This window comes from Colletotrichum lupini, chromosome 6 (assembly GCF_023278565.1).
Source record: "Colletotrichum lupini chromosome 6, complete sequence".
NCBI lineage: Eukaryota > Fungi > Ascomycota > Sordariomycetes > Glomerellales > Glomerellaceae > Colletotrichum > Colletotrichum lupini.
Genome location: NC_064679.1, coordinates 4,795,362 through 4,823,186, shown reverse-complemented (window position 1 = coordinate 4,823,186; position 27,825 = coordinate 4,795,362). Strand labels below are relative to the sequence as shown.

Here is a 27,825-nt window from a genome sequence, read left to right as displayed (position 1 = left end):
ATATTACCTAGGCCTATACCCAATCGGCTACAGGGCTTATAAGGAAAATCCTAGCCTATTTACCGAAGGAAATAGCTAGTAAGTACTTAAAAAGTACGATTATTAAAGTGCTTAAGCCACTGTATGGGCTCGCAGAATCGGGTACTTATTAGTGGGCTACTTACTACGATTTTTATATTAATTAATTATTAATAGTTACCTTTACGTACGACCCGTGCCTACTAGTTGCGGAGTACGAAGGCGACTAATTTAGGATCGTTAAAATGTAGACTAACGATATATTAGGCCTATTTAATATTAACTTTATAAAAAAAGAGGATAAGGAGCTTTAAAAAGCGGGCTTTGTAATAAAACTAAAAGAGGTCTTTATAATAAATACCCCCCTAGTATTTAATAGCGGGATTTTTATTATTAAAAGGAAAACCGTCGTTTTTTAGTAAAAGGGGTAGGGTAAGAAGATTAACCTCGTCGATTTAAATATAACTAACGTTAAGAAGCGGTATAAAGCTAAGCTCGCGCGAGGGGTATATATTATAAATATTTATTAGCCCGAGGCGACTTTTAACTATACTAGGGTAGCACAAGCTATAGATCTAACCGAACGAGACGTCGAGGTACTTAATAAGTAGCTTAAGTAGTAGTAAACGAATCTCGATCGAGGTCTCGTTTACTACTTAATTAACCTTATAATTAATAAGCTTTACGTTTTCGTTAATAAGTTATTTATAAATAATAACGACCTTACTTCGTAATTAGGGTATATTATTATCCTAGCTAACGAGAGTATAAATAAGAGCGAATTTACTATATATAATAATATAATCTACTACTTATTAACTAAAAATAAGTAGGTAACGAGAAGTATATTAGTATTAGAGGTCTATAATATAGTTAACGGCGTTAACCTCTCTTATATAATTTTAATAACGCTAAAGAAGATTACCGATCGAATTAGCCTTTTACTTATTCTAACGGTTATTTATATAAATTCTTACTCGCTATACGAATACTTTATTAAATTAGGAACGACAAAAGAAAAGAGGCTTATAATTGATATTATAGCCCTTAGGTAATTATATAAAAGGCGTAAGATACTTAAGATCCGTTAGATTAATAATAAAGATAACCTCGTAGACGCTTTTATAAAAATAGTACTAAATAAGGGATTAGAGTAATTCGTGGGTAGTAGAAAAGTTATTATATAAATAGAGGGATAGGTTATATAAAAAGAGTAGAGAAAAGGGGGAAAAGGAGACGACTTAGTAAACGGGCCCGAGGTCGAATTATACCTCTAACCGCAGTAGTTAAATTAATAAAAAAAAGAGAAAGTTAGTATTAAATTAGAAGTCTAATTCGACCGTAGTATATAGCTAACTACGTAGGGGCTAATTAGGGGCCCTATTTACGATTATCGTAGCTAGCCTAACCTATAGTTAGAACCTCCTTTTTATACCTACGCAGATATTTATATAGTTTAATTAATCTCTTCGTTAACTACGGTTCGAACTAACTACCCTGTAATAGGGATACTAACAGGAAGGGAGAAGAGGTCATATTGAAGCTTGCCTCGACGGCGCGTAATGCTACTGTCGTGCGAACTTTCTAGGCGCTAGTTTTCGATTGATAGAGATGATTACACATTTATATTCCATTGAGAGCACCGAGTCTTGTAATGCGCCCCCATTAGATTGGCTAGTTTGCACTCCGTCTTCCTGTCACGCGTGGAGCTTGTGTCCTCTCTTCTTGACTCGTGCCTCTCCTTCCCAGGTTCTTTGGTCCAGAAGACTCCGTCTCTTAGTCTTTGTGACTCCGTAAGACCGGCGATCTGGTTTGACAGTTGATGGCCAAGGCGACTCTGGGCCGGAATTGTTTGCAAAGGTGGTAGAGTCCAAATCTAGATTAAGGTAATCATCGTTGATGAATTGAACCTTCACCTTGTGACCTTCGTACAAGTGATCTGACCTGGTGTCGTAGAGCCCTACGGTTCGCGGGCAAAGGAAGTCGACGAAGCCAATGTTGAGGCGGCCGATAGTAATCTCCCCTTCCAAGAGGGTTGATTTCCTCGTGATGAAGGACCTCGTTCTTTTGATGGGTCCACGTGCTTTCGCAGTAATTCCATCAGGATAATCATAATCTTGCACCCAAAAATGGACACCTCATGACCTATCAAATGGATTATCCATGTCGACGGCGTTGTCCAAATCATCCTCAGCGTCTTGGATGCTTGTCCATGTGTCGATCTCATCTGGAGCCAACAAATAGTAGCTGAATATAACATCTCCCCGAGTCTTTGGGAGTTGGCGGAGTGGTAGATTTTTCTTGAGTGATGCCTTCTGAAGCGCTGCGTCAACCCCCTCCCGGATTGCTTCCATTACCTTGCGTACCTGTGACCTTTGCCCTTTGCTGAGTGCATAAACCTTGTTTGCTTTCTTCCGCAATTTGTACTCCCCGCGACTGATATTCGCTTTTTTGAACAAGTCGTCTTCGGACGTTCTGCAGATCATATCGTACACTCTATCTTGATACGCCAATCTTCTCTCATCGCAATCACAGCCGACGTCGTCTACGCCGATGGGCAAACGCGATAAAGAGATTCATTAGCGCTCGTTGCAAGACTCGACAGGTCCGCATAAAAAAATGCTCGGACGTGGCGATTTGTAAAGATGAGCCTCAGCAAGTGCTTCTTTGTATCGAAGGTACCATGCTGGGTATTGTTCCTGGTGGTAGCTCGAGCCCATTTGAGATCGTCGTTGGTCTGGCAGAGTTTGCCCGCCGTATCCAAGTAATCAAGGCAATGTAGGAGAAAGACGATGTGGAAGTCCACACCATTCACGATGCTGATGTTCTTGGCCCATTGGAATATGGAAGTGTCACCTTTTGCAGTAGTGCCGTTCCTATCTTGTCTAATACCTCTCTTTCTTCTTCCTTTTCTTCTTTTTAGTTTTTGTCAAGCGGAAGATCTCAATGCCCGGTAGTCGGGACAACACCACACTCCCGGCTCAGCGCCCTGCACCATTTATTCTCCAATAAGTAACTGCAAGATAAAAGCAACAAGAGAACTTGGAAACAAGAAGAGTACGAAAAATTAAGGATAATTCATCGGTAAGTACGTATTATAATCATTTGTTGACCGGCGTCCCATTTTGTCACCCACTTGCTAAGATATCTTGCCTTAGCTTGTACTCATCTCTGCATCCTCCGCAACGGCCAAGCAATGATCCTCTCTCACCAGTCGAAAGACAATCAGATGGATTGTGAAGTTGTGGCACGTTGAACTTGGCCTAATGCAGGCAACAGAAAAGAATTGTGCTGGGCGGTAATCGATTCTCTACCAATCAATGCCCGGGCCGATGACTGCATGCAGGCCCAATCAACGAGGCTACAGAAGAGACAAGAGCGGGATGCATTTCCCCCTCATCTAAGGTAAGCAGCCTCATTTCTTTCTCATCGCAATTCCGAGTCCAATTTCAATATCAATGACCATGGAGCCAGTTGGATTAGCCGTCGGAATCGCTGGGCTCGCAGGCATTCTGAGCACTTGTCTAGATGTCATCGAGAGAGTCGACATATATAAAGATTTCGACCGTGATTCACGTTCACTCGCTGTCCAGCTCGATGCGGAAAAGCTTCGCCTCAAAAAATGGGCCTGCGATGTCGGGTTCCGGCAAGGGAAGCTCTCGAACGACCATCACACCGCTCTGAATGACCCGCAGGTCCGCTTGATGGCAGTAGAGCTGCTTAGTGTCATCAAGGCAATCTGTGGTGACGTAACGACATCAGAACTCGGGCTGGATGAAAATTTAGCAACCGTCACTCGCGGCATCTAATCCCTTCCAAAGTCATCAGAATCAAGGAGGTAAAAGCTTGTTTGGTCCTTGAGGGGCAAGGTGTCACGTAACAGGGATAGTAATCGTACTTTATAAAGTGCCCGTTACGTGCTAAATCACGTGTCTATTTTAGATATCGTATATATAGACCTTTTTTATTTATTTATTTTTATTTTAATAATTAAGCTATTTTTATTATACTCTATATACCTATTATTACGTACTATAACTCGTAATAATTATAAGCCTAGCTCTTAGTTAAGACCTTATATTATAATAACGTACTTATGAATATAATTCTTATAATCTTTTTAAAATAATTAACTTATTTATACTTACTTTAGCCTAAGCTAAATTAACTAGTTATAATAGTTAAATTAAATAGTTTAACGTATTTTATATTATAAGTAAGGGTATTAGGGTTTAGAAGTACGTCGACTTAAACGCTTTAGATTTTAATATATTCCTTAACCCTTTTATAATACTTACTTCGCCCTTAAAATTCGAATAATTAGTTATAACTTATAATAAAAAAGAACTACGAGCTTATTAAGCCCGTTATAAAGCGTTTAAAAATAATTAAAAAAACTAAAAAATCCTCTATTAATAATTTTTAAATATAACTCTTAGTATAAACTTTTTAACTTTTTTAAATATAAATAACTTATAAAACTAAGCTAGGTTTTTCTTTATAAAGCTAGTTATATTACTTATTTTATATAAATAAATCTATTTTTATACCGTACTCGTAAAGAGGATTTATATACTTAAGAGTATTTAAAAATAATAAGAGCTTAATATTAAATATAAGTAACTTATAGTTTATAAACGTAATATTATTAATACGTATATTAAAGTCCTTATTTAATAATTAGTAAAATTAGTTAACGCTATATTATATAAATACGTATTTTAAAAAGCTATTAAGAACGGCGTTAAGTTTAGTATATAATAAATTATTAAATATTTAAAATAGGAATTTATACCCCCCGAACTAATAATAAGGAATATAGTTTAAGAGGAATATTAATAAGCTTTTAATAAAGTAAGGATTAAAATTAATTCTTAACGCTAATATAAAGAGTAGTAATTTACTTATTTCTAAACTAAAACGTATAATATTCTAGAAATAATAAAGAGATTACTATACTTAATTTCTTAATTATAATTAAATTTAGACTTAACCCTATATAGGGCTAACGTATATATAAGATTTTTAATAAATTAATAGCTTTTAAAACGTATACGAGGACCCTTAAGGAAATTATATATATATTTAGCTTAGTAACTTAGAATATATATACTAAACGATTTTTAAATTAAAGAGGGGCTTATTTTATTTTTACTAAACGCTCTAACTTAGTTAACGACGTAAATAATAAAAGTAACGTTATATATTTTTATAATTATATATACTTATAGCGCCCTTTAGCGTACTAAAAATTAAAATAAGTATTTATAAGCTAAAACGCTAATAAGTTATTAATATAAATATTAAGGAGCTATATAAAAGAAGTCCTTATTATTATTAAATTAAATAAATAAAAATTATTTTATAACAAGCTTAAAAAAGCTAATTAGCTAAGGAATAATAAAAGCCTTAAGAAACTTAGGTTTTTAAAAAGATCCTCTAATTAACTTATAATAAGCTTATTAATAAACTAGGACGAGGGCTACGTAATTATTATATTTATAAAAAGTTAGGATTTAGAAATAAACGTAATCTTTAGTACCCCTATAAGTAGCGCTTACCCCCTTTTTTAAAATATAATAATAAATAATTATAAAATAATATATTTAAATAATAATAAGAGCCTATTTAAACCTAAGAGTTACGTATTATTAAGTAATAAAAATTATATTAAATTAAGAATTATTATATTACTTATTACTATATATAATACTTATATTATAAACGGCGTCCTAAACGGACCTAAGGGAAAAGGAACTTACGATTTAAAGCTTTAAAATATTATTTACGTTAAGGGATTTTATATTAATATAGTTTTAGAAACTTACTAAATAAAAGTATACTTTAGTACTACGATCTAAATTATACTTTATAATAAAGAACGCTTTATAAGAGTATTATTAAAAAGTAGCTTATTTAAAAAAATAATTTAGTTTTTTTTAAATATAAGCTCTTTTAATCCTATTCTTCTTTTATAAACCTTAAGTATATTTTATAAAGCTTAGTTAGTATTATATTATTAGTTAGTTATAAAAAATTCCGTTATTTATATTAACGTACCCGTAAGAGGTCTAATAGCGCGCTCTTTTAGTACTTTAAAATAAGTTATTTTAAACCTAATACTCTTTATTAATCATTATATAAGACTTAAGGTATGCGTATTAAACCTCTATTATAAATTAAGTATAAAGTATATATATTATTTAAAGCTAAGATAATAGCTTTAAAAGGACTACCCTTAAAAAGAGCTTTATAACTATAGTACTATATATATTAAAATCTCTTTTACTTCGAACTATTTTTTAATAAATAATAATATATATTTATAGTTTTTAATAAATATAGTAAGTAGCTTAGGGGGTTCTTTTTAAGGACTAAAATAGAAGAAGAAGTACTTTTTATATTATAGAGCCTCGAGGTAGTAATTTATTATTAAAAAAGGACTTCAATCTATTTTTTTAAAAATAATAATAAGACCGCTCTCTTAATTATAAACGTTAGATACGTATATAAGACGTAGTATAGCGAGCTAGGAATCAGAATAGAATTCTTATTTTTATATATAAAAGAACCTATAAGTAATATTAAAAAAGTAAGCTAACTCGTAATTACTAAAGCTTATAAAATACGCTTTTTTATAAACCTCTTTATAAATTTATAAAATAAAATAGTATTAATAGTAATTTTTATTTATAATATTACCCTACGGGAGGTTAATAAAGGAAATTTATTTATTATAATAAAAATTAATTAGTAAAAGCGGTATTAACGCTAATAATAAACGGGTTACTAAGTACGGGATTTTAAACTAATTACCCCGTATTTTAATAGCTTTTATATATATAGTTACTAAGTATACCCTTTTTATAAAGATTATAAAAGGGGTATATATTAAAAAGAGTTTGAAATACTTCCTTATAAATATATAGGATACTTAATTAAATATATATTAAAAATATATAACTTAATAAGGTCTAAGTACCCGCGCTTAAGTAAGTATTTATTATAAAGAATATTAAGTTTAATAAAGAAGTTTTTTATAATCCCGTATACGAGGAGTAAGTTATTATAAGTAAGTAAGTAAATTTAATAATTTAAGAAATATAAGAACTTTTTAATACTAATAATAAGTTAGTTTAAGTACTTAGGGAAATAGATTTAAACTTCGGAAATATTAATACTTAAAATAATTTTATAATTAAAAATAGTATAATTATTAAACTTTTAACTATTGAGGACGCTAAGTAATTAATAAATATATTTTAGGGTATAATTAATAAGGTTAAAGAGGCTAATATAGTTTTATTATTATTATTAACCCTTAAAATAACCCCTTTATACGAGCTTAAGGATAGGGGTAAAGAAGGGGATATAATAATTGAGTTATAAATAGCTTTACGTAGTTTATAATCCTTTTTATAAGCGCTTATATATATTATAAAGGGTTTTAACTTTTTAATTCTTAATAGCTCTTAGTAAAATACTAAAGTACGTAATAAACGAGGTACTAATTATAAAAAAGTAATTCTTAATACTAAAATTAATATTAATAAAGAACCCTTATAATAAACCTCTATTATTATATAAAAATAGAGCTTATAAGAACTACCTTATTAAGTACTAAGTAAAGCTTTATTAAGTCTTAAATATTTAAACCGGGCTTATAAATCTCTATAATACTTTGATAATAATATTTTTATAACGCTTTTATATTTAAATATAAGAAATAGTAATTATTATAACCGTCTCTAAGACTACTTTTTTTTTTTTTTAATTGATAAAAAGCTATAAAAAAAAGTAGTATAGGATATATAATACTTTATTAAGTAATAAAAAGAGTAGTTTATAGGACTTATTTAAAGCGCTCTAGAGGAGTTTAAAAACTACGACTTATTAAAGTTAGTTTTTAAAGCCTATTAAAAAAGTTTAATAATATTAAATATTTTCTATTATAATTATAAAAGCTACTTAGGGATATTATAAACGTATAAATAAAAAAGCTAAAGAATATTAATATATAAGAAGAGGTCGATTATAATTCTAAATAAGGGATCTTATTTTTATTAAAATAAGTATATATTTATAAATACGACGTTAATAATAAGGTTAGCGAGGTAAAAGTATATATATATATATAAAGGGGGATATATAATTACTTAACCCTTTATAAAATATATATATTTCGACGCTTATTATAAAGGCCTTTAGGCTTATAATAGTAATAACTACTTAATTCGATTTTAAAATAGATTAGTATAATATTATTATTATATTTTTTAACGCGCTTCTTAAGAGCAAAAAGCTAGTAATTATTAAATTTTTAAAAGGATATAAAGTTATTAATAAAGTAAATAAACTCTAACGCGCTCTATATAGCTTCTAAAACTTCTTAATTCTTTAGTTCTAAACTTTTACTTTTATATTCCGTAGTATAAATATAATATATAACTATGAGGAGATTTATATTTACTAAACTATAGATAGGAAGGTAATACTAGTATTTATATTAATAATTTTATTATTTCATATTATTAAAACGACTAAAAAGCGGCTTAGGGGATCGTTAATAATATAAAAGAATATATTAACTTTAAAAGAAATAGACTAATTAATTACTTTTTTAGAGTGCGGATTTTTATAAAACCGTATTACTTATAAAGTTTATTTTATTTATAATATATATATTAAGCAAATTACTAAGCGCTTTAATTTTATAAATTTATTATATTTAGTTATTTCTCTTTTTTAAAAAGAGTTTAAACTAAACGAGGGGTAAGTAATAAAAGAGGAAATAAAGAGTTATTAAGAAAAGGTTAGGAGTATATTTTATATAGTTATTATAATTAAACTAGACGTTACTTTTACTTACTTATAATTATTATAGTTCCTAATTAACTTAAACATAACCTATATTAAAATAATTAACTATTATATTTAATATTTCTATATAACGAGATATTTTATATTTTATTACGGTAGTATACTAAGTACGTAATTATTATTTTTAGCTAAAGATACTAGCTTTATAAATAACGAAGTAATATAATAATTATTTTAGGGATATATAATATTCCTTTTTAATAACCTAATTTAATAAAAATTAGTACGTTAAGCAACGGTTACGACGTTAACTATTAAAGCTAAGCTTTTTTACTTTAAGGAAACTATAAAAGAGACTATAGCTCTAAAATACCTTTTTAAAAATATTACCCTTAACTTAAAAGAATATAGTTAGTTAACTATAATAATTAATAAACGATTCAACTTATTATAAGGAAAAGAAAAAGAATAGCTACTTAACTTTATTATATTAATATATAAAATATATAGCTAAAATAAGAGTACGCTAAAAGTAGCTTCGAGGTTACTTATATATTAATAAAAGATATATTAGTAAATAGACTTATTAAAAACCTTTTATGAGCTAAGTTTAAATATTTCTATATACTTCTTAACTTTTATAATATATAAAAAGCTATTATAAATAGTTAAAATAGTTAAAAATAATTAATTTAGGCTATATTTAAAAAAACTTAATATTTAAAAATAGATAATAAATAGAACTTAAAGTACGGCCTAGAAGCTTAAAATAAATAAAATAAAAACTTTTTATAACTTAAAAGCCTAAATTCTTAAAATAACCTTATTTTATAAAATATATATATATAAAAATAAGACTTAAGTTTATATTTATTATTTAAATTCTTAGTTTATAAAGTATATAACTATTAAGAATATAACGTTATTAAAAAAGAGGGTTAGTATACGTACTAAGAAATACGTTTTATATATTTTAAAGTTTATAAAGCTAGGAGTAGCGGGGGTAGCAGGGGATATAAAAACTAAAATAATTATTAAGTTAACGACTTAAAATATAAAAGCGGATAATATAATAAGAAGCTAGTTATAAATAATTATAATAAGTATAAAAAAAGACCGGGGGTACGTATTAAAAAAGTCCTTTATATAAAAACTAATATAATTTTTATATATTTTTTAATTATTATATATTTAGTAAATAATATTACGGAGCTTAGTAATATTTTATTAAAACTATAATTAAAAGTACGCTTTTTAATAATAAAAAAGGATAATATATTTATAAAAAAAGGAGTACTATTTATAATAGCTTTAATAAGGGCCTAAGCTATTAACTATAAAATAATTAGTATATTAATATACTTTTTAACTAAATAGTTATTAAAATAGTATATATATTAGTTATTATTTTTTATAAATAACGATTATTAATTTTAGTATTAGCATATTAAAGGGCTATTTTAAAATAAAATAAGTATTAGATCTTTCGTTCCTTAAGAGCTTCTTTTTTAAGCTTTTTAAGGACTAAGTATATATTAAATAGGCTTAAAATAATAAAAAGAACTATACTTATTATAGGGGGTACCTTAGCCTCTTAGTATTCTTTTTTATTTTGTATTACTTTTTTAAAAAGAGTTAGCCTTGTGTTTTTTAAACTTTAAAATAATATTAAATATAAACTTTTAAAATAATAAATATATAATATACCTTTTTTAAAAGGCTTATTATTTAAACTGTTTTTATTTTTATTTTTAAACTCCGAGGGGAGGATAAGTAAAAGCTTATTAAAGCTCTTATTATTACTATTTATTTTATTATTATTTTTATTACGGCTATTAAAAAGAGCTTTAAACTTAATAAAGTCCTTAATATTTTAATTAATAGCTTTAATATTCTCTTAGCTAAAGAGGGAGAGTTTAGTAACTAGGTTTTAATAAGTAAATAAGAGGTTATGGGGGGGGGGGTAATAACTTATAAGGGCTTATTAATATTATTACTTATTTAAACTCTTGATAAACCGTATAATATATATATAAAAAGTATTTTAAAAATTACGTAAAACTTATTATTATTTTTAAATATATTAAATATTTATATTTAAAATAAAATTAATAAACGATTTAATAATATAAGTACGCGCATATAATAAACGGGGGTATTTATAATAATTATAAAAAATTAAAAAGAAAAAGAAAAATAATAACTAAGTAATATTATAAAAATTTAAATATATATAAAGCGGTTAAGTAGCCTCGCTCTTAGTAATTTATATATTAAAAATAATAAAATACGTACTATTCTAAAATAGGATTTTATTTATTTTAAATAAAGGGATATATTTATAATAAACGTAGTTTAAAAGACGCATATCCCTTATACTTAATTTTCTTTTTATATTTAATTAAATTAGGCCTTTATAAGGGTATTTAGAGATTTTATTTTAGGTATAATAGCTCCTTAGTAACAGTAATTAGGGGGTATATTACGTAATAAGGATAGTAATCGTACTTTATAAAGTACCCGTTACGTACTAAATTACGTATTTATCTTAGATATCGTATATATAGACCTTTTTTTTTTCTTTTCTATTTTAATAGTTAAGCTACTTTTATTATACTCCATATGCCTATTACTACGTGCTATAACTCGTAACACAAGGCTAGACGCACTTCTTAAGTCGAAAACCTCAGAGTTCTTATTTAGTATCTGCACAACCTAGTTCCTCTAAATAGTATATTTCTAAGTAGGGAAGTGTCGGATTAGAAGTCTAATTCGACCGCAGCATATAGCCGACTGCGCAGGGACTAATTAGGGGCCCTATTTACAATTATCATAGCCAGCCTAACCTACGGTTAGAACCTCCTTTTTATACTTATTACGTAAATATTTATATAGTTTAATTAATCTCTTCGTTAACTACGGTTCGAACTAATTACCCTATAATAGGGATACTAATACTAATTAGTAATTAAATTTTATTATTATAAATTAGTAAAGTATCTCGCTACGTAAAAAAGACGACTTCTTAATACTATATGGGATAGGAAATTCGTACTAATTAACCTTATAGAAGTAGATAAAAAAAGAGGCGATTTTTAAATACTATATAAAATTGAGTAATCGTAGCCCTTTATTACTTACGAGAGGTTAACGTTTATTATATTAAACTACGTTAATTAATAAAACTACTTAAGTAACTAGCTTTTTACTATCGCTTTAAATGGCTTTTTTATAGCCGGCCCGCGATTAGAAATTAACTAATTAAATTAATAAAAAGAAATACTTACGTAACGACTATTTATTTAATTAATTAGCGCGACGAACGAGCTTAATAATATAGTATAAAAGAGCACCGCGCGATTAAAAAAGGGGATTTTTAAATATAAATATTCTTACTTAGTAATAAAAGTAACTTTATAGGAGTTATTAAACTAAGAGATTTATAGTATATAGAAAAGTTTATTATTACGAGGATTTTATAAATACGACTTTAAGCCCGTAATCTAAATAACCTCTTCGTAATTATTTTAATTACCTCCCGGGTATTACTAAGGAATATAGTATAAGGGACGGTTTAATAAGAGAGGAGGGGATTTAGAAGTCTTAATAATATTAAGTTAAGAGTATTATAAATCTTAGAGATTAACTTAAAAAAAAAGCGGCTATTTTAAAATAGTTTTACGACCTCTTATTAAAGTTATTATTAGCCTAAGAAAAGGCTAAAAAAACGAGGATCTAAAGGAAAAAGAAAAGAATCCTCTAGAGGGCTACTAAAAGGCTTTTTTTTATACTAGCTCCTAGTATGAGATTACTAATTTTAAGAAATTAATTAAGTAATAAAAGGGATCGCTAGTAAATAATAATTACTTAACCGTAATTAAGTTACAAAAAAGACTACTTAAAATATAAAATAGGGTACCGAGAGGCCGTAAAAAATAAGATTTCTAAAGTATTTAACCCCACTACGTACGAATAATAAATAGGTATTTTTAATAAGTCCTTAAAATCTATAATTTTATAAAAAAGAAGGCTTAACTTTATTAACTATACTTAACGGCCTATATAGTTCTTAATAGCCTATATAGCTCTTTTACGAGCTACCTAGTATTTATTTTTAACTATTCTTACGGAATACTACCCTAGAGGAGGTAGGTTAAAAAAGGAAGCTATTTAGAGATTATAGAGAATATAAGGCTTAAAAAGCTAGAAATATACGGGATAATAGAAATCGGTAACTAATAAACATCCCGAGACTAATTACTATATCTTCTTATAATAATATAAACGTCTACCGCTACTATTATAAAAAAGAACTACTAAAACCTACTCTTTTATATTAAATAAAAAGGAGGATCTTAGTAAGTACAATAGCTAGTAATTTAGAAAGGTAGTAGTAATTATTAAAAATAATAAAAATAAAGGTAATAACGAGACGGTAAGAAAAAGCGGGAATCTCTTAGACCTTAATAAGTTCGTTAAGTAATAAAAATACGGATTTATTACGATTAGCGCGCGGATTAAATATATCCTTATTAAGATTAAATACGCTAATAACCGCTAATATAAGTATAAGCTAGAGTACGACCCTTAGTAAATTAAAATAAAAAAGAAAAGGACAAAACCCGATCCTAAATAGAATCCCTATCCTTTATAAGTAAGTAAATATTAACTTAGATTATTAGGGGACGTAGATATGTAAAATTACGGATTAGCTTAATAGTAAGTAAATTAACATAGTATTAATCTATTTAACTAAGGTTTATAAAAAAAAGAGGCTATAGGGGTAACCCCTATTTTACGAGATTATAAACGACCTTAGTTATTAATTAAATAAATAGTTCGCGAGCGTAAGCCTAGGAATTATAAAAATAATTAATAAATTCCTTTATAAGCAAGGGGTATTACTAGCGTAATTATAATTATAAGAGCTATACGAAATACTAATAATAATAATTATAAAAAAGGAATTCGTATTATAAAACTAAGTATAGGTCGATAGAGTATATAATCGCTTTAACGAATTTAAAAAAAAAGTAAACGACCTAGATTTCCTCCTTATAATTACTAACGGAAATCTATTATTATAAAAGGATATACCGGGGCAAAATATAGTACTAAAAGTACGATAATTAATAATTCTACTTATTTCGATTTATAACTCGTTACTATTACTAATATAAAATTCAGTACCGATCGGTTAATAAAAAAAAAGGTAAACGACCCGAAGTTATTAATAATACGTAGCGACGCAAGGATCGTATATAAATACTAAAAGTCTAGTAATAAATACGAGGCAATTTATAAACTTTAAAAAGATCTTTTTAAAAAAGAAATTATATTTTAAAGAGAAGTATAAGGTCTTATAAAAAACCCTAACGATATTTTATAATTATTATAAAAAAGTCGGAATTAGGGAATATTAATACTATTTAGTAATTAATATCGTATTTATAAACAAAGCCTCTAATTATTATTATAAAGCGGTATATAATCTTAATTAAAACGACTTTTTTAATATAATTAACGTAATCCGAAGCCGCTTCGAGACTTATAATAAAAACCTAGAGCTCCTATCTAAGCTACGAGCAATTTCTTTTATATTTATAGCTAAGATAATAAAAAGTAAATTACGAGTAAAGATCCTTAAAGAGCTTATTAATTAAATTAATAAACTAATAAAAACCTAGCTAAATAAGAGAATAAATAAGTAGAAAGTTGGATATTTTTATACCGCAGTTTAGCGTATATTAAAAATAAAAATAACCCTATATTAAGTACCCGAAAATTACAAAACGCTCTACTCGAGGCTAAAATCTAGCTTTAATATTAAAGCGAGAATACCGTACTAAACCTATTTTTAAGTATATAACGGCCCTTATTAATAATATTAAGTTAATTAAACGTATAATAAGAAAAAGAAAGAGGCTAAATATAGTAATCGTTAGTAAGGAGGCCTAGATTTATTAAATAAGTAAAGATCTAACTTATAAGTAGGGTAATAAAAGAGGTAATACTATATTTATAAAAAAGATAAATATTAATTAAATAACTACTCTAAAGAAGAGCGTACTAAATTATATAAATAATATAAAAAATCGAAAGTAATAAATAATAAAACTAGCCCTCGTTAGTTTAATTAATTCTTTATTATATATAAGGGTAGATCCGGGGGTACGGAACTTAGTAATAGTAGTTAAAGTAGTAGCTTAAAGTATATATCCCCTATAGGAGATTTAAAAAATAAAAAAGATCTTACCCCCTATACTAACGAATTAGATTATAACGAAATCGACGATATTAACTACTTTTTTTTCGCCCCGTTAGCCTCTAAAAGATATACGAGGCTAAATAAATAGAGAATAATAAAAGCTCTTAATAAATAGGCTTTTATTTATAAATAATAAGGGAAGGTCCCTTAGATAATAGATATAAAGGTAGTTAAAAGAGCGAATTTAATAGGGCTAAAGCCTATTCTCTTAATAATTAAAAGAAGACGCTATTTCTCTTAATATTTAAAAAAAAAGAATATAATACTAAGTAAATCTAGGGGCAGCTAGAGGGGTACTTTTTATACTACTTAAATCCCTCGAATACTAAGCTTATATAGGTATTTTACGTAAGTAAAAAGTACGACTTAGATAATTTTTATAAAATTATCCTAAATATTAGGGTATTATAATAGTTAACTAGAAGAAAAGGGTAATTTTAAGTACTATAAAAGATCGTATTAGTAATACTTAATACGTTAATAATAAGTATTATAAAAATTAGTTTTGGCCTAGGTAAGGAAATTATTACCCTAAGTATAATAAAAATAGAAACGTACTTCGGAACGATAACTTTTTATATTTTACTTATTAATATCCTATTTCTTTTATATCTAAAAGATATAGATTAACTAAGTATTATATTTAATAATACAAAGAATAAAATCTTTAGTAATAACTACTTCGAAATAATTAAACGATAATAGGGGTATGCGTTTATAAAGCTTATTAACGATACGAAGTTAATTAATTACTTAACGGAAAATAAGCTTAGAAAACTATATTAGAGATTCGGGTACCCGTTAGTTACGAGGCTATATAACCTCTTAAAGTAATTAGGTAATATTAATATCGAAATAGGGGCACTAGAGTAATTAACGAAAGTATATTACTAATACTAAATAAATATATAAAACTTACGTAGATTTAAATTTAAATTGCGTAATAAGCTTAACTTTAACTAGGAAATCGTCGTCGATATTTTATATTTAAATAGTTAGCTAGTACTATATATAATTAACGTAGCTATATCTTTTTAAATAAGGTAATTCCTCCGGGATCTATAAATAAAAATAGTATAGGCAGCCCTACGAAAAAGCTAGATTAATATATACTAAGGATTGCTAAACGGTATTAGAACCGACGCTAATACTGGCTTTAAATTAGTAGAATTTAAGGATAATACGACGGCCTATAGTATATAACTAAAAGTTATACCCGTTAAAGCGTATTATAGTATTAAAAAAGTAAAAAGGGTATTTTAATAATTAAAAAGGGCGTTTAAAATTATTAAAGAGGAAAATCCGGATTTTACTAACGATAAATACCTCTAGATAGTACTTAAATACTATAACGATACTATAGGGCCTAACGGACTTATATTAACGCTATTAATATTTAGAGTATATTTAAAAACGACTTTAGCCTTACTACCGTTACTAAGTATAAGTTAACGAGCCCGAGTAATTAAAAAAGTAATATAGGTACTACGTAAAATAAGTATAAAAAAATAAGTTAACGAAGTAATTACTACGCGCAATAGGCCTAATATAGGGAGTAATTTAAATATATTACTAAATTTAGATATACGAGTATAGTGCAAAATTACTTAATAATAAGCTAGGCTATATAAGTTAATTTCCGTTAACGAGCGCTTTTATATAGTTATAAGAGATCGTAACTAGCTACTTAAAGTATTAATTATAGTAGTTAGACCGTATTATATAGATCCTAACGAGGTAATTTCTAACTTATAAAAAGAAAAAGAGCTAAGGGAAACTATATAACCCGTAATAGAGGCATAGGAAATTATCCTTAATAAAATCGTTATAATAATATTAATAAACGACGAGGAAAAGGAAATTACTAAAAGGGTACTAATATTACCGGCGAGACGTTATAAAAAACCACGATAGTAAGCCCTAACGCGGTAATTTATTACTAATAACGAAGTAATTAATACCTTTTATATAGTAAAGAAAAAGCCAATTTCGAGCTAGTAGTTAAACTACGTAAGGAAAGCGTAATTATAACTACTAAAAAGCCGTATAAGGGATTAGATCTTATTAAAGTAGATACTCTTCGTAATCGAGGGGTCTATTAATTTATCCTATATAACTTAAAAAAACATATAAACCTCTATATATTTAAATTATAAATAGTTCGTAAGATTTAAAAAAAAGAAACACCCTAGCCGTACGAGAAGTTTAAATACGTAATTTAGGGATACGGCGACGTTAAAAAAGTAACGCTACTTATATAATCGCCTACTATATAGCGCTATAACTAACGATTAATAATAGTATTAATAATATTGTTATAAAAGAAGGGATATGAGATTTAGAGCCGTAATATTACCTAGGCCTATACTTAATCGGCCACAGGGCTTATAAGGAAAATCCTAGCCTATTTATTAAAAGAAATAGCTAGTAAATACCTAAAAAGTACGATTATTAAAGTACTTAAGCTACTATATAAGCTCGTAAAATCGGGCACCTATTAATAAGCTATTTACTACGATTTTTATATTAATTAATTATTAATAGTTACCTCTACATACGACCCATACTTACTAATCGCAAAGTATAAAAGTAACTAATTTAAAATTATTAGAATATAAACCGATAATATATTAAGCCTATTTAATATTAACTTTATAAAAAAAGAGGATAAGGAGCTTTAAAAAGCGGGCTTCGTAATAAAGCTAAAAAAGGTCCTTATAATAAACACCCCCTTAGTATTTAACGGCGGGATTTTTATAATTAAAGAGGAAACTATTATTTTTTAGTAAAAGGGGTAGGGTAAAAAGATTAACCTCGTTAATCTAAACGTAATTAATATTAAGAAGCGGTATAAAGCTAAGCTTATATAAAGGGTATTTATTATAAGTATTTATTAGCCCGAAGTAATTTTTAATTATACTAAGGTAGTATAAGCTATAAATCTAATTAAATAAAACGTCGAGGTATTTAATAAGCGGCTTAAATAGTAAAAAACGAATCTCGATTAAAGTCTCGTTTATTACCTAATTAACCTTATAATTAGTAAGCTCTACGTCTTTATTAATAAGTTATTTATAAATAATAACGACCTTATTTCGTAATTAGGGTATATTATTATCCTAGTTAACGAGAGTATAAATAAGAGCAAATTTACTATATATAATAATATAATCTATTACTTATTAACTAAAAGTAAGTAGGTAATAAGAAGTATACTAACGTTAGAGGTTTATAATATAATTAACGGCGTTAACCTCTCCTATACGATTTTAATAATACTAAAGAAGATTACTAATTAAATTAGCCTTTTACCTATTTTAATAGTTATTTATACTAATTCTTATTTACTATATAAATACCTCGTTAAATTAAGAACGATAAAAAAAAAGAGGCTTGTAATTAATATTATAGCCCTTAAGTAATTATATAAAAAGCGCGAGATACTTAAAATCCGTTAAATTAATAATAAAAATAACCTCGTAAACGCTTTTATAAAAGTAGTACTAAATAAGGGATTAGAGTAATTCGTAAGTAATAAAAAAGTTATTATATAAATAGAGGGATAAGTTATATAAAAAGAGTAAAGAAAAGGGGGAAAAAGAGACGACTTAGTAAACGGGCCTGAGGTTAAATTATACTTCTAACTATAGTAGTTAAATTAATAAAAAAAAGAGAAAGTTAGTATCGGATTAAAAGTCTAATTCGACCGTAGTATATAGCTAACTATATAGGGGCTAATTAAGGGCCCTATTTATAATTATTATAGCTAGCCTAACCTACGGTTAGAACCTCCTTTTTATACCTACTACGCAGATATTTATATAGTTCAATTAATCTCTTCGTCAACTACGGTTCGAACTAACTACCCTGTAATAGGGATACTAACAGGAAGCTACTAATAAGTCTAACGAGACTTGTGCTTATGGAATAGGTGTGTCTTTACGCCCGCGTCCCCTTGAGCTCAAGCACAGTTCAAGCATCGGCTGTCAATGCTGGAGATAGCCTAGTTATACTATCCTGATATCGAATTGTCACATACGAAAGTTCACGACCAGACAAATCTGACGAGACCATCTGGCTTAGATGACGATATTGAGAAACAGACGTGGCTTCGAGAGCTCCGACAGACCTTGTCTCGGTTGGAAAGGGAGATGGAAGGTATATCGAGATTCTTCACCTTAACTTCCCGAAATACTGCGATTAAGACTGACGCCGGCGACTGCAGCCGAGACTCGACGAGACCTTCGGGCCTGGCTAGCATGCCCACAGCCGAACGATCTCTTCCCTGAAGCCAAAGAGAGAAGAATCAATGGGACGTGCGATTGGATTATTGACCGTCCCGAATTCGTTGAGTGGCTTGCTCTAAACAAAGCGTGTAAAATTGTCGATGATACCGAAAGGCTCCTGTGGGTCAATGGACCAGCCGGGTTTGGAAAGACTGTTCTATGCGCGAGAATCATCGAACATTTAAGATCGATATCCCAGACGCCTGTGGTCTATTTCTTCTTGTCATCTGAATTCGAAAGCCGCGACAATCCCTATGCGGCGATTCGAGCATGGGTCCACCAGATGGCATCGTCCGACCAGACTACCTACCAGTTGGTGCGAGAAAAGTGGCTAGCTCAAAACGAACAATTCGCCACCGAGACAGAAATCGTCAGTATCTTTCGAGAAATTTTGCAAGTCGTACCTGGAGCCATCTTGGTCTTGGATGGCTTGGATGAGTGTACTTGGTTGGGGAAGGCTCCGCATGACGGGAAGTCCTTGGGGAGGTTTCTCAACACCGTGATCGGCGCAATTACCAACACGGCATCTCGCCTCCTAGTTGTCAGTCGGGACGAGCCTGAGATTCGAAGTGCTATGATGTGCTCAAAAAACTGCGAAGAACTCAAAATCGATTCTGAAGACGTGAAATCCGACGTTGCTCGATACGCAAGAAGTATTGTCGACAAGAAGCTGCCGAGAAAGGACGAAGCAACAAGAGAAGGTGTTTCCAAGATGCTTGCGGATCGGTCTAATGGCCAACTCCTCTGGGTCAAGTTACACGAAGATTCCTTGCGCAGCTGGAAGAACAAGAAGCAACTTGAGGATGCGATCAATGAAATACCGTCTGGACTTGATCATATTTATGAACGAAATTGGACACGCATTTCTAAACTACCAGAACCGATCCGTAAACGTGCCTATTCTCTATTACAATGGGCGGCTTTTGCTCTGCGGCCCTTGACCGTTAACGAAATCTCCGAGGCTGTGTTGATCGACGAGGAAGATTTCAATTTCCCTGAGGATGAGTTGCCCGATGAAGTTGATGGCGACTTCATTGAAAGCGAAATACAAAGCCCCTGCGGCTCGCTTTTGGAAGTTCGAGGTACATCTTCGGATTCTAACAGAGGGTCAAGGACGGTGCACTTGACTCACTTTTCAGTCAAACAACATTTTCTTTGCAACATTTCATCTCAATCGCTATCAATTCGCATGAACAGTCAAGTCTCAAACGAGCTTCAACAAAACAGCAGGCTAGCAAAGCTTTGCCTTCGCTACATCAACAGTCAATACTTCTGGGACTTTGAAGAGAAGATCAATTCGACGGTTCAAATTGAAAGCACCCAGGAAGAAAACCTTCAAGTGAGCGTCAAGGGGTCATTCCGACACTACGCCGCGAGTTCGTGGTATCAGCATTCCACCGTCGGTTATGAGGAAGACGAAGAACTGACAGTGCTCATGATGAATTTGTTCGATGAATTCAATCCCAGCTGGGGAACGTGGCGTGACTTGTTTGAGAAGTACAGCGTAGAGCTCGGTTTGGGAGCTGATTCATCAACTGAACCTCACCATGCTGGTCCTTTACACTACGCTGCCCGTCTTGGCTTCACTGAGCTTGCTTCCTGCCTCATCCACGACGAGAAGCATCATGTGAATGCCAAGGCGCCATTTGGTAGAACAGCTCTTGAGATTGCAGGCAACGCTGGGAATTTGACACTCTCAAAGATCCTTCTAGATGCGGGGGCCGATATTTCAATGTCGAATCACACAGGGTCGACACCTCTCATCGAAGCTTCGTATTATGGAGCCTATGAGGTTATTGAACTCCTTCTCGATAGAGGCGCAGACTGCGAGAAAACAAGTAACTACAACTGGACGGCACTACACGTAGCTTCCTACTACGGCCATCTCGACGTCGTCGCGTTGCTGCTTAGAAGGGGAGCTAACGTCACTGTTGCTAACGATGGCGGTTGGACACCACTCAATGTGGCCTCTCACTGCGGACACTTCGATGTGATTGAACTGCTCCTCGACAATGGGGCCGAAATTCTAACCCGGAGTAATGATGGTTGGTCGCCGCTTAATGCTGCCTCTCAATTTGGACACCTAGACATTGTCAACTTGCTCCTGAGGAAGGGGGCTGATGTTCACCACGCAAATCTTAGCAAATGGTCATCGATACATTTCGCTTCTGATGGTGGTCACTATGAGATCGTCAATATGCTTCTGGGTGCAGGCGCCGACGTCGCAGCTGTAACCAATAATTCAACGACGCCGCTGCATATAGCATCAAGTCGTGGCCATCTAGAGGTTGTCGAGCTACTTCTGGACAATGGCGCTGACTCGAACGCTGTGGACGATAGCCAATGGACACCGATTTTCTTGGCATCGAGTTGCGGGCATGAAAAAGTAGCCAAGCTACTTCTTAGTCGGTGCGACGACGTATCTCGGGCCAACAAAGCCGGAATGGTGCCACTTTACTCAGCTTCAGCTGTCGTGAACAGCAAGCTTGCTGAGCTGCTTCTTAGCGACTCTCGTAATGATGGTTCCTTGCGAGCCTACGCAGGATGGACGCTACTCCACGAGGCGTCGTATAACGGACGCGTTGGGGTGATTGAACTACTTCTTGCTGAAGGAGTAGATGTAGGGTTGACTGACGAGCGTGGGTGGACGCCTCTACACGCTGCAGCTCTGAGCGGGCATACAGAAGTTGCAGAGTTGCTGCTTCAGAGCCCTAGGTGCAGTACCCATGTACAAGATAACAGTGGCCGAACACCAGTTTTTTATGCATCGGCCCGCGGGCATTACGAGTTAATCCAAATACTAACCACTCAGAATCGACTGGACCTTCAGATCACGGATCAGTAAGTCGACCCACCCCCTTTTGGCCACCCCCCCCTTTTAGCCACCCCATTTCTCCATCCCAGCTACCGCATTAAAACCCTACCCACGATTTTTAAACTACTATAATAATTATAAAAATCGTCCAAATATAATTCTTTTTTATATACTTATTTATTAATATATAATAGTCTCGTATATTAAAAATAAAGTTATTTAAGCTCTTAAGGTTATTAAAAGAGGTCTCTTAGTTAATCGGGCCTTAATTAAGTTTAGAGTTCTAAGGTTAACTCTTCGTAACTATAAGAGAGGTTACTAAACGAGGGTAATAGTATTTATAGACCTCTAGAGGCTTCTTCTATAATAAAAAAATTAGCTAGCTTAATAAGTTCGTATTTAGTATAATCTAAGTATTATATTAACTTATAAATAGCTTATAAAATTCGCTAAGCGAGTTCTAAGATCCTAGGGGGATATAAATCCTCTTAAAAAGAGATAAATAGACGCTTTTTTAAAAAGGAACTTATTAATTAAGGTCTAGAGAAGTCGTATTATCGATTCGAGGCGTTTAAATAGGGCTATTATTAATATAATTAAGTTATAGTTTAGATTACTTAATATACTAAAAATTAGTAATATTAAATAGGCTAATAAGTATAATATAAATAAGACTAGTATCTTAAAGGGTAAGGGATTTAATAGCTTAGTTTTAGGTAAAGTAGAGACTATAGTAATATAAAAAAAAGAGCTTAGTTTGCGTACTTAGGTATTTATAATTAAGTATATTTTTATTAATAGTTAAGTTATTAAACTACTAGTTATATATAAAAGAAAGTCGGTATAGTAGTAGTAGTTTTTACTTAAACTTAACCCTTATACTAGTTAGGAGTTTATAGTAATAAATAATAGCTAGATAACTAATAAGACTACCCTTAAGTAGTTAAAAATAGTATTCTTATTATAAACTAAGACCCCCCCCCTTAGGGGGCTTAATATACTTAATAAGCCTTAACTATTAGTTCTAAATAGCTATAGGAGTTATATAATAATAGAATTTATATAAAAATACTATAAAAATAACGTCTACTTATTATTCTTATTATTATATACTTCCTATGTCCTTTAGCTATTAGATATAGCTATTTTTAGACTTATTAAGTCTAAGTATAAAAAAGAGCTTAGTAAGGAGGATATAGTAAACAATTTTATTATTATTAAAAAGCGGTACTTCTTAAGCTACTATTAAAAAGCTCGTTTAACTAGTCTAATATTATTAAATATACGAAGTAAGTAAAAAGTAACTAGATTATATCCCCTTAATATAGCTAGACTACTTACTAATCTAATAGTCCTACTTAACTTAGTTATACTAACTAAAAAGACCGTAAATACTAAATAAGTAACTAGTAATACTAAAAAAGCTATTAACTAAGTATTAGTAGCGTCTATTATTAACTAGTTAATACTTAAGAAGGCTAGCGAGCTCTACGATTAGTTAAAGTTATTTATAAAGCTTAGTTTAGACTATAATACTTAACGACTACTATTTAAAAAAATAAAAAAGGTATTTAGTAAGTAAGCCTACTATTTAGTAATATCTTAGTACTATATTCGAGTTTTAAAAGCTAAAGTTAACTAATTAAGGCCGTAGAAAAAGAAGAGTATATTAATAAACCTAAATACTAGGTTTATAAATATCTAGGATATATAGAGAGCTTAGGAGGACTTTAGCGACTATTTAGTTAGTCCTAGTCGACTCGTAGGGGTCGAATTACCTAGGGAGAATAATAACTATATTATTATAGTAGTAGAAGATAGTTAATTAATTGAGTGTAGTTGGTGGCGATGTTTTGATACCATGTTTTGATGGGGTGGCCAAAAGGGGGGGGTGGCTAAAAGGGGGTGGGTCGACTTATGGATCAACCCCATTATCTGCAGCTTGTCGCAATGGACATGAAGAAGCCGTCAAATATCTGCTCTCAGTCGACGAGGGATCATTTGAGTCTCGAGATGGACTAGGGCGAAGCTCGATGTGGTGGGCACGAAAAAGTGGCAGCACCGAAGTCATCCAATCGGTCTTGCAACATGCATTGAGGCTCAAAATTCATGTGCCGGAGAACAACGAGCTTGGCACACAAGGGGCGAACTTCGATTACGATTCAGCGTGGTGTGATATTTGCATGACTTGTACCTTCCCAGATGAGCAGGCATACTACACCTGTAGCTTGTGCGATGGAGGTGACTTCGTCATCTGCCTGGAATGTAAGGATCTTGGTCTCGAATGCCAAGATGCTTCTCATTGCTGGACCTTTCAAGAACCCTAATAGGAGGGAGGAGAGATAGATTGTTTATAGCTTCAAGAATTTGGGAAAATGTGCAGGATTCTTTTCCTCCGACAGTCATTCACGTACACCTCAACGCTCTCGAGAGCCAAATGAGTACTCATATTTGATCAACTATTAGATAAATTCAATTCATCCGTCTCTAGCTTTCAGCTTTCAATTCTAGTCCATTTCTGTCTTACCTTAGGCTAGTATGAATGAAGGAGTTAAAATCAGAGTAGTGCACTCATTCTTGCCAATATTCGTAATAGTAGATCTATTTATATTGACGCTATGTAGCATTTCAAGTGCTAAGAATGTTGTCCACAGCTTGAGGAAGAAGCTGAGAACTTTGAGATGTTATCGGAAGCATTCGCAGAGAATGGTCTTCAGGACTTGCTCCAGCATCTCGGTACACATTAGGCATCTCCCAGTCAGTGAGGGCCGTTGACATTTGCATGGAATGCAATTTTGAGTGAAGAACTTTGTATGCGTCGACGGTTGACAAAACAATAGTGGCTATTATGAAGCTCTGCTGATAAGACTACCCATTTGACTCCAGACCGCCATAGGATTGGTGTACAGGACAAAATGTCCACTGTTTGGAATCTCGGCTAGCTCGACGCCCGCATGTGCGATCCGTGAGAGATAGGATAATGTGTTGTAGGATACACCGAAAATGAACATCTTTGAACACGGAAGTGCTTCAAACACCTCCATTAAGTCTCCTTTGTCGGTATAATGAACCATGGACTCGAAAGTTGGCCTTACTACCTCCGGCCTGACCTTAGAACGGAAACTTGCTGCATAAATCCCGTTCCCGTAATCCGCTGATCGCCGAGTCCGCTCGATAAAGGATGCGATGGACATCTCCGTATTGCTTGCCGGGAAGTCGAAGATTTGTCTGCTCAAGAAGCAGTCCTCGGGAGCAAGATTGCCCTTGATGTTGGTGAAGCTTAGTACCGCGCCTGGTTTGCGCTGTGCTAACAGCAAGCCTGTCAACCCGCCCATGGAGTGGCCCACGAGGTGGAACCGTTTGATCTTGTGAGCGTCCAGAACTGCCTCAGCTACGGCGACGAGGAATGGTATGGAGACGGCGCTGTAGTCGGAGCTGGTGGATGCACCGCTGCCGGGGGTATCGTAAGCGAGTAAAGGATAGTCGGAAAGGGGCGCGTGATGGATTACATCCGTGAAGTCTTCTTTGGTGCTCCCGAAGCCGTGGAGGAAGAGCATGGGATCAAGTGGCCCGTCGCGGCGGACGGTAGAAATTGAAAGATTGACATTGTTGATAACGAGGGAGAGATCCTCCCAAACAAGATGGTTAGACGATGGCATTACGCCGCTGACAGACGGGCCGGTTTCTGTCGCTGGCATGATGCCTTGATTATAGGATGTAAAAGTGTTTGTTGAGACATACTCTGGGGAGAATCTTGTCTTTTATAGAGAAAACTTGATCAAGATGATGTTGCTGGTGGAGAATTGTAGTTTGTATCGTCAGTCGCCGTTATGCCCTGTACACGGCAGCCAATCCTTCGGTGCCGGCGGTTGCCAGTATCTCCCGGAGTGGGTCCTGAAAACCGGCGCTGACACCGAAAAGCTCGGCACCGTGAGTTTTTTGCCGTCGGCACCGATACGCTTTGCCGACCGGCTTCTTCTGAGGCTTGCTGACATTTGTTCGCTGAGTCATACTGTATGCTTTGTATGAAGTATTACCCGGCCTCCGTCGTGGCTTGGCCATACTGCCCCATCAGTCGCGAACATGAAGCCGGCTAATACTTCAATTGCCTAATCTCACACGTGAGTTTTTTAGGCACCTGACTATGAATGAAACCTTTGTACACTTGGGGTGAAGCTTGGGATCATGAAAATAGCTCTTGCATATCTCACTCGAAAGCCGAGTCTTAGCACACGTACTCTCACCTGAGTTCAATGACCGAAAGAAGCTGAAATTCGGTCGGGAATGCATAGGCGAAATGACATCACCTCTGGCCTGGCTGCACCGCCTCCATTCCCTAGGATCTTCTTGGCCATTCAAGTGGGCGAGGAGAAGAAGTCGATGCCGGCCAACGCCAGAGTAGTGGTAGACTAGTAGCAGGAAGGGGAAGAGTTGAGATAGCTAGGGTGTTGAGCGACAAACTATTGTGGCACTCACCTGCCACCTTCTGTGCGTTTGAGCTGACTTGGTTTACGCTTCAGGGTGAGCAGGCTTGCCAGGCAATGCCGAGGAAGGCTGTGTATGAACGAAGAGAGTCATTGAGCTGGAGCATGGTCTCTCAAAAGTTAGGGAGGTAAGAGAGTCAATGGCCAATGAAATGACTGTTTGAAAGACGAGTAATAGGACATGCGTGAGATGGAAATATTTGAGCGAGGTATTCCGAGCCAGACTGAAAGGGCAAACGATTCTCAGCATTTGCAAAGCACCGCCCATTGTTTAGCCCCTCTCACGAACGAACGAGGTGCTGAGCATGAACAGGTGAGTTTCGAGCCAGCTGATGACAACGGACGTTGTGAGGCCCAATGACACTCCTTTGCGAGCAGGCGGGATGCGATGCATTGGGTCCGCTTCCGAATCTGCCGGCCGTGGAACCGAGTGCGGTGCCGGTAGCTGATGCAGCGGAGTAGCAGCATTCCGTTGCAGCCAGCAGTGTTCCTGCTGGAGTCCTCCTGGATGAGGCGGTTTCAAAGTACTGGGCTGTACTTCAAGGCTAAGTCACCAGCCGCGAAGCTTCCCCTGGGGCATTTCATCTTATAGACAACTTCACATGCGAACACGATCTCCGCGAGTGAGCTAGCTACTCTATTAGTTCCTTCCGCCGACTCGTGCGATTGACACAATCGGCAGCATCCGCGCCGCAGTGTATGCATTACAGCGTGCATACGCGGGCGGATACAGGGTGAACCTTTCTCAAACGAAGATCAGGATGCACCGCCATCTGAAGACTGCCGGCGTGCCAAAGCTTGTGTTCCCTCGCTTGAGACGACAGCTGACAAGGGATCCGCTAGGTGTTTCATGCCAATCAAACACTGCCCGAATTTCTCCGGTCCAGTGAAAATGAATGAGATTGGCTGCACGGTGGGTGAGATTTCAGTGAGCCTGGGATGGCAAAGAATGACCCTCAGTCGAAACTCACTGAGCGACAAACTGTCAGTGCTACACTTCCTTCACTGGGGATGAGTGAGCCAGCGCCTGAACATCTACCGCGAGCCTAGGGACCCCTTGCCAAGCAGTAATCCGGCGGAGTCATGTCAGGGGTGAACCGCTAAAATAAGAATGACATCACGTTGAAACGGGGG

The 27,825-nt window shown here is 32.9% G+C and overlaps 4 protein-coding genes across 4 annotated transcripts; 3 read left to right on the top strand and 1 right to left on the bottom strand.

The window, feature by feature from the left end:
* Positions 1–3,476: 3,476 nt before the first annotated feature.
* CLUP02_12903 (uncharacterized protein) lies at positions 3,477–3,827 on the top strand (the record flags this gene model as incomplete). The annotated part of the gene is made up of 1 exon (XM_049291861.1): positions 3,477–3,827. One exon carries the CDS (start codon positions 3,477–3,479, stop codon positions 3,825–3,827), a length of 351 nt encoding a protein of 116 aa, XP_049149007.1.
* A 15,362-nt stretch (positions 3,828–19,189) lies between these two features.
* CLUP02_12901 (uncharacterized protein) lies at positions 19,190–22,237 on the top strand (the record flags this gene model as incomplete). The annotated part of the gene is made up of 2 exons (XM_049291860.1): positions 19,190–19,244; positions 19,332–22,237. 2 exons carry the CDS (start codon positions 19,190–19,192, stop codon positions 22,235–22,237), a joined length of 2,961 nt encoding a protein of 986 aa, XP_049149006.1.
* A 2,508-nt stretch (positions 22,238–24,745) lies between these two features.
* Positions 24,746–24,982, top strand: CLUP02_12900 (uncharacterized protein; the record flags this gene model as incomplete). The annotated part of the gene is made up of 1 exon (XM_049291859.1): positions 24,746–24,982. The coding sequence occupies one exon, from the start codon at positions 24,746–24,748 to the stop codon at positions 24,980–24,982; it is 237 nt and encodes a 78-aa protein (XP_049149005.1).
* Positions 24,983–25,053: 71 nt separating this feature from the next.
* On the bottom strand, positions 25,054–25,905 carry CLUP02_12899 (uncharacterized protein; the record flags this gene model as incomplete). The annotated part of the gene is made up of 1 exon (XM_049291858.1): positions 25,054–25,905. The coding sequence occupies one exon, from the start codon at positions 25,903–25,905 to the stop codon at positions 25,054–25,056; it is 852 nt and encodes a 283-aa protein (XP_049149004.1).
* Positions 25,906–27,825: the final 1,920 nt, after the last annotated feature.